The following is a 12,650-nucleotide window of genomic DNA, read 5'->3' on the forward strand; positions in this document are numbered from 1 at the left end:
TAACGATTGATGTATCTATCTATCTAACTATCTATCTTTATTACTTGCTCTCCATACTGGAACTTCCAATGCCAGACGATAAGAAATATGAAGGACTAGTTCCATGAACCGAATGTTTGCATGTAAGATTGAAAATCCATATTTAAGAGTGTCTGATTTTATATTTCTTTCAATCATATTATCAATATCGTTGAATTTTCCTATAGTGGCATCATATACAAAACATCTTTGACTCAATGAATCGTTAAGAGCGTTGCAAACCTAAAAGTTAAATAATTTTATGAAGAAACAACAAAATGAATTGTCTATAGAGAGGTCCTTGATTTTTCCTTTATAAAAAAAGCCTGCAGAAAATCGTAGACAATCTTTACAGGAATAACTGCGATACCCCGCTCACAATCCGCGTCCTAAATTAAAATCAAATCAATATAATATAATTCATAAATTCTAAAGTCACTCGACTATTTTTCAGAAACACAAGAATGCTTCGCTGTCCCGCTTTGGTACGTAAACAACACCGCAGAGTCGCCAGCAGCGGCGAGAGAGGCGCATAACAAAGATTACGTAACAAGAGCGAGCACGCAGCGGCGTAAATCATTAATTATATTCATCTTTCATTCTCTTTTTTGACCTGTCGTCAGATATACGACACAGGGCAGTAAATTTTCACAGCTCTTCCATAATAATATAAATTAAATATTTTGCACCGGACCTAGAAGAGCCGTGATCGTTACATAACTGCAAACATTTTAGCGGGCATCATACAACAATTTTTACAAGAATTACCTACCATAAATTGTTCTCTTTAAGGTGCCTATGAAATATGGCGGATTATACGTATGTATTTCATATTGCATTATTAATGAACAGGTTTTTTTTTTAATTATACAGATAATAACATACATAATCTCCAATTTTTCTTAATAATATATGTATTGTAAACTAATTTAGACAACTATTTATTCTCTTTAATAGTCTGAAGTATTTTTATATTGTAAAAATGAAACAAATCATTATGGTCGTAATTCTTCCCAAAATTTCTGCAGTAAAATTGTATGCCAGTTGATTACATGTTTGCTAATTTTCTGTTAAAGCTTCTGCATTATTGTAGCGTGATTTTTTAAATTATTTGTAATTATGCATACTCTGGTAAAAATCGGTTCTATTAGAAATTTAGAAAGAGCCCATTTTAAAAAGATACTATCAAAGCTTGAAATCAATTTTTTTAGACATTCAGTCTTCACTTACTGGCATAATCTGGTAATATTGTCATATTAATTTCAGAACTTGTTTATACAGATATCCTAATTCTTTTATAAATTTATAAATTATTATTATTATTTTATAAATTTTAGTCGACAAATATTGATTGTTATTTGTGTAAACTGTTAAAAATTAATCAGATTACATAGTTCTGCTCCGATATTCTTTATAAAATAAGTCAAGTAATAAATTTATATTTTTTGAGGATTTTGAGATCATTTTCATTGTATTAAATCCCGAAAAGAAAGGATAAAAAACATTCCAAATTTGTCAATCACAACAATATATTATTATCCCTAATAAATAAAATCTTTGTAAGTTTTGCCTAGTTCCTAGATTAGAAGTTATTTTTAAATTGACAGATTTCTACCAGTGTAGTACATATATACATACATACACACACATATATATGATAATATAAATATATAATAATCATTTCCAGCTGGGTGTTTGATTTCACAACCTTTCCGTCAATCATCGTCAATATCATTTCAAATTGGACAGTACAACCAGCTATAAAAACATCCTGCAATTCTTGAATCTGAGCCATTATATCTCTTTCTTGATTTTTGCAAAGCTCATCAGTTTCTTTTTCATAAGAAATTGTTATTGGTCGACAAAGTTTAATCGATAATGGCCGAGGATTTCTCCAATGAACTGTTTTCGTAGTTTTATCAATCAACCGAAGTGGTACCATGGAACAGCAGAATATGCTGCTAAATGTGTTAGAGTAATCCTAGTTGGATGGTTGGTGAGGAGAACTCGTAATTAAACAAGGCTCTAATATTCTGTTATAACTCTCTTTATTTTCTTCTTATATATATAACTCGGGCGACGGAGCTGTTGCTTCGAGAGCGGTCGGCAGGAGAGTGAGTACTTTGAAGAGCACGCGTGAATACCTAGCGCTGCCCGCATGGTGGCGCTAGATTAGCCCTGTAGTCTACTATAGACGGCAAGCGGCGCGAAGACTCGCCAACACTCCCTCCCTTCGGGGCGCTTGTCCTCCTGTACGTCTGCGTTTTTTATTCTCTGAACTTTACTCTGAATTAGTTTCTCCTTGGTTTCCTGTATCTGAAATATGTACAAAAATTCTTATTCGTCTGATATATATATATATATATATATATATATATATATATATATATATATATATATATATATATATATATATATAAAACTCTGAAAATTATAATTAAGTGTGAATTTCTATGTTCAATATTTTATCTCTGAGGTATTTATGAGTATCATTAGGCAGAGGTTTAGTCATAATGTCTGCCACATTGTCGGTAGTAGATATCCATTTAACTCTGATTTGTCCCTTTAGGACACACTGTTTTATGTAGTCTCCGTGTGTTTCTGCCATGTGACTTTTACTACCTGTCTTTTCTCTGATTTGTAGTTTTCTCTGAATTGTTTCCAGATCATCATCAAAGTTTTTCAACTTGTGATTTCCTTCCATCTGAGTGCAGTCCCCTGCAGATTTGTTATCGCACCACAGGGTAACAGGATACATAGTTTTCCCTGTTATATCTCTGATAGCTTTATCCAACGATACAATTTCTTGGCAAGCATTGCTCATTGCCAAGTATGCAGCTTGGCAGGTAGAGAGTGATACGTATACTTGTTTATAGCTTCTCCACATAATTGAGTCGCCATACAATTTTATTACATATCCTCCAGTTGAAGATGAATCTTCACAATCTCTAAAGCCAGCGTCTGTCATTGCTTCCATATACTCATTTTCTGCTCTGAAAATCAAACCTATTTCTGAGGTTCCTCTGAGGTATCTGAAAATCCTTTTTACTTCCTTCCAGTCACTTTCAGTGGGTGACAGCTGTTTTCTTGATAGAAAGTTTACTGCAAATGCAATATCAGGTCTGGTGGCACCTGCCAGATATAGTAAGCTTCCTATAGCTTCCCTATACGGTGCATGAGTTGCTATCTGAGCTTCTTCTGAATTTATGAGTTCTCTTTTTCGAACCTGTCTTGTAACCATAAGTGTTTTCTGTGGCTTACTATCTTTCATATTGAAACGTTCAAGACATTTCTCTATGTACTCTGATTGTGACAGTTTTAATATTTTCTGATCTCTGTCTCTGGTTATTTTCATGCCTAAAAATAATTTAGGTTCTCCTAAGTCTTTCATCTGAAAGGTAGAACATAATTTTTCTTTTATCTGTTTTAGTTTCGTCTGATTGTTACCTGCTAGAATGATGTCGTCTACATATAGCAGTAATACTACCATCTGATTTTGTAATCTCCACGTGAACAGACATGGTTCATTTATGTCCTTTTCTAGTCCAAGTTCCAAAGCAACTTCTGAGAAGCGTTTGTTCCATCGCTTGGGACTTATTCTGAGGCCATACAAGGATTTTTGGAGTTTACATACTTTATTTTTCTTAATGGATGGGTCTATTTGTATACCATCTGGTATTTCCATGAATATGTCGTCTTCAAGCGTTCCATTCAGAAATGCTGTCTTGACGTCCATCTGATAAGCAGTTAAATTTAACTTATTAATGATTGCAAAAGTCGCTCTAACGATTGGCAATCTTGAGACTGGTGCGTAAGTTTCTCTGAGTTCATATTCTTTTCTATCCTTGAATCCTCTGATAACTAATCTTCCTTTGTAAGTCGTCTGACCGTCTTCTGAGATTTTCCTTTTGAATACCCATTTGGAATCAATGATGTGTGCCTTTTTGCCATCTTTGTCTAGAGAGGGTCTGTCTACTATTGTCCACACATTGTTGTCTTCCATAGACTTTAACTCTTGTTTTATTGCTTCTGATCATTTATGTTTGTCGTCTGATTCAATAGCTTCTTTATAACTGACAGGATCTCTGTTCGTTCGTGCTATAAAAATATGTCCAAGTTCATCTTCTTCTGAGTGTGTATCTCTGGTTTCTCCAGTTGGAGTAGATACTTGTGGCAGATCGTAATTGGTATTTTCTACTTCGACTACTGCTTCTCTGAGATGTGTCCAAGTTCGTCTGTTTGTCTTGGCTTTTCTTTCTAGACAAGGTCGCTTTTCTGGTTCAGGTTTCTTAGCCTTTGAATCTTCTGAATTTTTGTCATCTGTTTTTCTCTTCTGATTTTTCTCTTTCTCTGATTTTGAATCTTTTGGTATATCTGGTTGTGTTTTGACAACATCTGTTGATATTTCTAGTGTCTCTGATTTTTCTCTTAGGTCAGTTTTATACACATCCTTATAAACCAGTTTTTCATTAAATCTCACGTGTCTGGATGTAATGAATCTCTGAGATTCAGAGTGCCACAAAACATAACCAGTTTGAGAATATCCAACCATGATTGTACAGATTGCTCTGTCTGAAAACTTGTTCGTCGCATTCGGTATTTTGGCATAGGCCAAACATCCGAAACGTCTGATTTTGTCTAGATGCATGTTTCCATTTGGAACCATTTTCTTGATTGGTATCTCTGAATCGATTCCTTTGTGTGGAGTTCTATTATAGATATGGACCGCCACTTCCAAAGCTAGTATCCACATGCTCTTGGGTAGACCAGAGTCTATCATGAGCGCTCTGATTTTCCACTGTATGGTTTTGTTAAACCTTTCAGCGGTTCCATTATGTTGTGGAGTGTAAGGAGGTGCAAACTCTCCTTCAATTTTCTCCTTTTCCATAACTTCTGAAAATTTACCTCCAGTAAATTCAGTGCCATTGTCCGTTCGGATGAAACACACTTTTTCTTCTTTGCCCAGTAAATTTCTTGTAGTTACCAAGAATTTTTCTAAGCAATCTCCAGCTTCACTTTTGTGTATAGTAGAGTATGCTTTGGCAAATCTGGTGTAATCATCTATAAATCCTATTATGAATTTATTTTCCCCAGGATACGAGACTGGTTTAATTGGTCCCATTGTGTCTGTGTGTATCCTTTCTAATGGCCTTGTTGCTCTGACTCTGACTTCTGAGAACGACAGGTTTTCCATTTTTGCTAGGACGCAAACTTCGCAGTCTGTAATGGACTTGTCGAATTTTACCTTTCTGAGTTTATCTTCTGACTTTTGTAGCAATAGTAAATATTGCAGAGAAGCGTGACCTAATTTGATATGCCACAGCATTCCTTCGTTCAGCTTCTTTTCTTGTCTATCTGATTTGTTGTTCACATTGTTTTGTAGATATTTCAGCATTTCGTCTGACGAGTCGTCTATGTTTAGGATTTTCCTGTTCAGAATTTGTTCATCTAAGTTTGTATCACAAACTTCTCTCTGACTAGATGAATTTGATTCTTGTACAGTTCGTTCTTGCTGCTTCTCCCTCCCAATCTCAGTCGGATTCATCTGAGTTCCCTCTGATGCGTTAGTTTCATCTGATTCGTTTTGATCCTCAAGATCCTTGATATCTGACTGAGATTGCTGCAAGAACTCGTCTACCGAGACTATGTTAGCCGTGCATGAATACTTATCGTAGACTTCTTGTTGCTCATCTGATTGTTCATGTTTTGCTACGTTTAAAGAAATTATCCAGTTTGGCTTTTCATACGTCCCAGCTAAATACTCTTCGTCTGAATTTTTATCGTAGATTTTAAGTATTTTATTATCCAAATAAATACTCAAACCTACGTCTGCAAAACGTCTGAGAGAGATCAGATTGTCTGAAATATTTTTGGCAGAAATTAGATTTGTCAAAATTATTTTGTTATTCTCATTTGATTCTGATTTTAAAATTAAATCTCCTTTGCCGTCTATAGAGATGTTTGCAGATTTATTTTTATTTGCACTTCTGATATATTCGCCTCAACTTTTTCTGAAGTTACTTAAAATTATGCTCTTATTTACTATATGCTCTGTTGCGCCAGAGTCCGCAATAAGTACTAGTTTTGTAGGTGTTTTATTAATTATATGTGTGTTGTTACCTGTTAGCATCGCTTTGACCTTGTATCCCTTCTTCTGATTTCGGCCTGGTGTTTGTATATCGACCTTGCGTTTGAAAGATCCCCTTCTTACATTATTTCCACTACCTCTGACATTATTATAACCACCCCTTCCTCTGTTACCTCTACCTCTGAAGTTATTACTGTTGTGTTTGTGTTGTTATATGTATAAGATTTTACATACCCATCTTTGGGATTGTCCTTATTTGGACAATTATCCCCTTTGTGTGGAGCTACAGCCTGGCAATAAAAGCAGTACCATAGATTGTACTCTTTAAGAGGACAAAAGGCTGCTCTGTGTCCCACCTTATTGCAGCGATAACACTTGTCTGTGATTATCGCCTGTTTAGCTGCAATTTTTTGCCTGTCGTCTGAAGGCTGACCGTCTGATTTGCGTCTGTCTGATTCCAGCTGTAGTATCAAAGTTTTTATGTCATCAAGGCTCATCTCTGATTTGGTTGCTTGAAGTCTGATAATATTGGTCGATCTGATTTCTTTAAATTTTATACTAACAGCTTGAAAGAAGGCCGATCTTATCTCTTCCTCCGTCAGAGGTGTTTTGGTAATACAATTTTCAAAATCTCTGATAATAGAGTCAAAACGATCGCAAAATTCGTTTACTGATTCTCTATTGTTCATTTTGAGACTATATAATTTTTCTCTGACTGAAGAATCGGTAACATTGGCCTCTGCTCGTCTGAACTCTTTGATTTTAATCACTATTTCTAATGGGTCTTTTATTTGTAAAATCTTATTATGGTAATAATCATCTACGCGACTTATTAGAATGTCTCTGACTTGGTCTTTTCTGTTTTGTCTTTCTATTACTGTCTCTGAAACGTCTGATTGTTGAGAATCGTCAAGTATGTCTGCAAGATTATTAGCTTTTAATTCAGCATTTATATTGTCTAACCAAATGTTAAGTGGTACTTTTTTTGTTAATTTATAATTTCTCTTTATGTTTATTTTTGAATTAGTTGCGTTTAGGGCAATAGATCGTCTGAGTTCATTACAAGCTCTGCTGAGGTCGCCTAATGCGCTTGTTCCGTCTGATAAGTTTGTTGAATTGATATTGTTACTAAACTCTGTCTCACTTATGTCTCTGAGTGTGGAACTGGCAGGGTGGATAATTACCTCTGAAGTTAATTTTCCTATTTGTTCTGTGAGTTTCTGTATGACGGTGTTTAGGTTGTCAATATTTTCCTTCATATCGAGTATGGCTACTGTTTGATCTCTGATTATTTCAGCATGATTGTCGAGTATATCGGAGTGTCTCTCGAGAGCATTCTCCAGATTATCCATTCTCCACTCCATTTGTGAGTCAGTAGGTTGAGACTTTCCCTACATATCTCTTTTTGGGGGTGTACCCGGGGGTGTATACCCTTCTATATCTGAATCTGTATTATAAACAATTTCTCTGATTAGCATTCAATTTTTATTTATTATTTGAACTCTGAATTTTAGGCCTAACTTCTGATTCTGAATTAATTGTTTATATTCTGATTTAAAAACACTTTGCACCTTGGTGGATATTCAAATGATCGTCCACTTGATTTTCGTTGCCTTCGTTGGCCACCTCTTTCTCATTTGATGGTAATGGGTCTGAAAGACTCCAATCAGACATAACGCTTCTGATGTTCTTTTCCTCTGAAATAAAGTTAGAATGCTCACTCTGACAGTTTTCTTTGATTTCTGCCAAGTTAGACCGCACTGCAAGTCAAACCAAGCTTGAAAATCAAGCACTAGCACCGTGCCTCCCGGACGCCACACACGTGCTCCCTCCCAGTCTAAGTAAACGAACGCAATTCACTTAATAATTTGCGAGGGGGCGATCGCACACGCGTATGTCGTCCAAGAAATCACGAAAGAAAGTGTAATTATCTTTTGATAATTTTAAATTTTATAGAAATTCAAATTCACTGCACCGCCGTTTCATTGAAATTTCTATCAAGGCGTGTTTTTAAAATTTATTCGAGTGCATCTGAACACTAATAAGCAAACAAAAAAATTGAAGCTTTTTGATTTACTCGAATAACTCTGACATTCTGAATAGGAGTGAGAACGATATAACTGGAATTATTTTTCTCTGATTTTATTTATTACATATATACACCGATAGCCAATCTAATCCGTTACGTCTGATTCTGATTAGACCATATATTTTGAAACTCAAAAAGGAGAAAAAAAATTTACGAGAAAAATCCGTGCGTGTAAAATTTGTTTTGATTCCGAGAGAGAGAGAGAGAGAGAGAGAGAGAGAGAGAGAGAGAGAGAGAGAGAGAGAGAGAGAGAGAGAGAGAGAGAGAAAGAGAGCACAACAAACCGTGCGCTCGACTCTGACAGCGTCGCTAGTCGCGGCTCACCTCCCCCCGATTCCCGGAATCGGCTCGTGCAGGCTTTTGCCGGCGAGCTCTCGTGCGTTTCGTTGTCGCGCGCTTTTGTCTCGTGTTAAGACTTTTGATTTTCTATAACCTTCTGATCTATTCTGTAATTATTAAGACACCGCACTGTCTTTTCCTACTATTCTTTACGCAACTCTCATTTTTCTTGTCGATGCGGTAACACAACACACTCCCGAAACCGATCAAAAATTAAACTTTCTTTTGCTATATCTGATTACTACTCTGACTACACCTTACAAAAGCTTGTACTTACGTTTTCTTCTGAAATTTGTCCTCTAGACCTCTGATACGTCTGATTTATTTTCCTCTGAACAAAGATAAAAATAAAAACTTCTGAGTCGTCTTCTTCTCGGTTCTTCCTCTATTCCAGCGAGCTGGCCCACAACCTGTTAGAGCAATCCTAGTTGGATGGTTGGTGAGGAGAACTCGTAATTAAACAAGGCTCTAATATTCTGTTATAACTCTCTTTATTTTCTTCTTATATATATAACTCGGGCGACGGAGCTGTTGCTTCGAGAGCGGTCGGCACGAGAGTGAGTACTTTGAAGAGCACGCGTGAATACCTAGCGCTGCCCGCATGGTGGCGCTAGATTAGCCCTGTAGTCTACTATAGACGGCAAGCGGCGCGAAGACTCGCCAACAAAATGAATTTTTTTGATCATCTGACTTTTGACGATACGTATTAACATTCGTATCGTCGAAAGCATATTTTAAAATTAATAATAAAGTTGTATTCTCTTTATCATAAAAAGATAGATTTAAAAACATAAATAACCGCTCAATGGTGTTATTTAGTAGCTGCTGAATTGTACCACACATTTTGTTTCAGTCACTACTAGGTCTTTTGGATAAGATTCTTCTCCAAATTTCGCAACCTAGAAAAGAACGAAGTTACATAGATTTTTATTTCTAAAAATTGATATTTTTTTGGTTTTATAAAATACATTCATATTGAATTAGTAAATATAACAATTTTAACTTAACATTAAAAATTAGAAATTAATTTGATGTTAAACAATTTAAACTAATAATAAGCGTATGATAAGCTATGGGATATAATGTCAGCGATTTTCAACCAAGAAATAACATAAAATCTTCCGTAAGATTTTATACAAGATCTTATGTTCATGATAAAAAAAATATTTTCATCAAATATTCATTCAAGATCTTACGCAAGATAGTACACAAGATCTTGCATAAGACATTACGTAATATCTTTCCTAATTTCTTACATAAGATATTATGCAAGATTTTACCACCATGATCAATACAAATTTTTTAATTTATAATTTATTCAAAATCCTATGTAAGTTCTTATAAAAGACCTTATGTAACACTTAAAAAGATATCTTTTTATTCATCATTTACTCAAGATCTTATGCAAGATCTTGTATAAGATCCTATGTAAATGTTACGTCCGGGCGGCCGCACAGAGCGATTACTCGCACGATAGAAATAATTACAAATTCCGAGTCGACGAGACCTTTTGTTTAGCGCAGCCCGCTCACGCGATACCGCCTAGGGAAAAGGTAAAGAAGGGCGCAATTTGACCGGTAGCTCGGCTGACGGTGAGATAGTGATAGCTCACCAAGTAGCGTAACTCAGAGTGACTTCTGTACGAGTTGATATTAGCTAGATTAAGACACCATGTACTGACACACAATAACGTTACATGCGACACTGACGTGAAATTGTGAATAATGATAGGAGGAACGACTTACCTTGACGAAGCGGACCTGTAGTTACCGACTGGCTAGCTCGCTCTCGTTCTGGCGCTGTAGCTCGTCTCAAAAGGGCGCGAAGTTTGTAATGTAATAATTCGTACGCAAGGATTAAGTAACTGAGTGAAGTGATTTATTCAATTAGTCAGATTTATTCAATTAGTACACGATATAAAGCCTCGACTGAGTTCAACTCGTGTCTGAGGTAGAAATATTACTAAGTCCAAAAACTTGGCGAACGCTCTGAGTCTAAGTCCGGTTACAGAAAAATAGTTTAAGTCGCGAGTCGGACAGAGCTTCGCCCTACCAGTAAGAACTCCGGATTACGAAAGATGCTCCTCCTTGCTCTCTATTGGTATTTATAGGGATGAGGGTAATGCATAAGCATAGGGAAGGTTCTGGCCAATCAGGATTTAAGGAGGGTGTATGTCTCAGCGGGGGTGGCTCCCCTTTTATTAGTCATGTTCCTTAGTACGTATCCCCTAGCCTGGCCAGCTGTAATAATTTTCTTTATTGTAATTTCCCTCATTGTCGTATCGATTTCCGCTTATTTAGGTCGTTTGGCTGAGATTTATAGCTTCCTTATTGTTTGGTAGATCTGGGGTGTCTCCCCCTGTTTGACCTGGTTTATTCAGGATCGACGCCCTTTCATCTGTCGTCGCGCGTGTCAGTGACTTGGCTGTTTTGTCGTGCTCTGCGTTGCCGACTGTTGCTGGTTTGTTGGTCTCCGTTATGCCTGCCGTGGAACAGTTCCATTTACCGTGGTGAGGTACTCCTTTGGTCGAGCGTGGTATTCGCGTGAGTATTGACCGGCCAGTTTAGATCATAGTAGGCTGACGTGACATAAATCTTGAGTAAGTGATCAATAAAACGGTATCTCTTTCAGTGTTATATTAGATATTAGATAAGAACTTACATAAGATCTTGAATTAATTATTAATAAAAAGATTTCTTTTGATTATGGCGGTAAGATATTGTATAAGATCTTATGTAAGAAATTAGGAAAGATATTACGTAATGTCTTATGCAAGATCTTGTATACTATCTTGCGTAAGATCTTGAATGAATATTTGATGAAAATAATTTTTTTTTATCATGAACATAAGATCTTATCTTCGTTCTTGGTCGCAAATCTCTGATAAGATCTTATGTACGATCTTACACAAGGTCTTTGACAAGATCTGATGTATGATTTTATGTAAGTTCTTACGTACGATCTTGAGTAAAATTTTTAATAGGGCTCTGTATAAAAAAATAACATTCTACGCGCGTGAGGAAATTACATGCATGTGAAATCAACTTTTTTCCATTTGCATAGAAATATACGTCATATTTAATAGTAGTAATATAATAATAATAATAATTATTATTATTATTATCATAATAATAATATGGAATTAAATTAATACCTCTTTGTAGGTAGGATATAAGTCATGGCCGTATTTGAGTGCTATTTTCCTCGATATCTTGTAGGTGTATATACTCAGGTTACCATTTACAATTAATTTCACAGCATCTTGAAGAGACATGCGTGAACGCTCAGCAGACTTCTTCATTAGTTCTAAAATTTCAGATGCAGTATCCGGATCAACAATTTTGTTCACCAACTTTACCCCACTGTGATTTCCATTAGCTCTTAATTTTTTTTTTTTTTATGTCTCGTAACATTGAGTATCGGTTATAGCTGAACTCAAAGAATATTGTCGTCTTCTCTGAGTAACTGTAGAAGCATCGTCGTATGCAACTGTAGGTCGACCGTAAGGTTTATTTTCTTAAAAAATAGTTATTATAAGCATCTTATTAACATGTTATTGACATAACAATGTTTTATTTATTAAAATACGTAAATCAATTTTGTATGAGTAAAAACTGAGACATTTACTTATACTGACAGTTTTTAAATGACTCACAAAATAGCTCACAAAAATTATTTTAGGGAGATTTTAAACTAAATTGAAAGCTATAATTTCATGACATGATGTAGCATCTAGGAATCAAAAATAAATTACAATGAAGTATCGTATATTTGCCTTGATTCATATAATTATCAATCTCTATTACAAAGTTTAAAATGTGCAACATTCATCGATATAACAAAATAAAAATTTGAAATTGTAAAATGCTACATAATTGTAAATCGAATGGCAACTATATTGTAGTTTAGTGAAATTCTAAAACACGTTTCTCTTATTTATAGATTTCCCGAAATTATACATTTTTCTTTATAATTTTGTTTTCTACACAGTGCCGTATACATATATGCGACTTGAAGAGAAATTTTGATACAAAACGTACCCAATAATTTATAAAGATCTGTGTGAGTGTGTGTATGTTTGTATATGTATGTGTGTGTTACTTCGACTCGCTGATG

At 35.4% G+C, this 12,650-nt stretch overlaps 3 protein-coding genes across 15 annotated transcripts in view; 1 reads left to right on the forward strand and 2 right to left on the reverse strand.

Annotated features, from left to right (window-relative positions):
- LOC100114114 (potassium voltage-gated channel protein Shaker) overlaps positions 1-12,650 on the reverse strand; it is a 594,961-nt gene that overhangs the window by 128,887 nt on the left and 453,424 nt on the right. The window lies entirely within an intron of this gene.
- Positions 1-12,650, forward strand: part of LOC116415730 — a 239,706-nt gene that overhangs the window by 6,486 nt on the left and 220,570 nt on the right. For 3 of the 7 annotated variants that reach the window (XR_004345126.1, XR_004345125.1, XR_004226311.2), the window contains one exon: positions 473-1,700. The exons of the other annotated variants lie outside the window; for them this stretch is intronic. The gene's annotated coding sequence lies outside the window, so the exon portion shown is untranslated. Of the gene's footprint in view, positions 1-472; positions 1,701-12,650 lie in introns of those variants that run through there. 7 annotated transcript variants of the gene reach the window in all.
- Positions 1,650-9,214, reverse strand: LOC116415727. Its single transcript, XM_031920782.2, has 4 exons — positions 8,812-9,214; positions 7,678-7,803; positions 6,341-7,553; positions 1,650-2,334 (listed from the first exon to the last, which is right to left on the reverse strand). The coding sequence occupies exons 3-4, from the start codon at positions 7,468-7,470 to the stop codon at positions 2,310-2,312; spliced, it is 1,155 nt and encodes a 384-aa protein (XP_031776642.1). The 5' UTR covers positions 7,471-7,553; positions 7,678-7,803; positions 8,812-9,214; the 3' UTR covers positions 1,650-2,309.

This window comes from Nasonia vitripennis, assembly GCF_009193385.2.
Source record: "Nasonia vitripennis strain AsymCx chromosome 1 unlocalized genomic scaffold, Nvit_psr_1.1 chr1_random0005, whole genome shotgun sequence".
Lineage (NCBI taxonomy): Eukaryota > Metazoa > Arthropoda > Insecta > Hymenoptera > Pteromalidae > Nasonia > Nasonia vitripennis.

What these genes read in the sequence shown, in the direction of transcription:
- LOC116415727 (XM_031920782.2), bottom strand. Translation starts at nt 7,470, where the DNA reads ATGGAGTGGAGAATGGATAATCTGGAGAATGCTCTCGAGAGACACTCC. An exon ending in AAGGACAATCCCAAAGATGG is followed by an intron (nt 2,335 to 6,340) that starts GTATGTAAAATC and finishes TACATATTTCAG; the next exon opens with ATACAGGAAACCAAGGAGAA.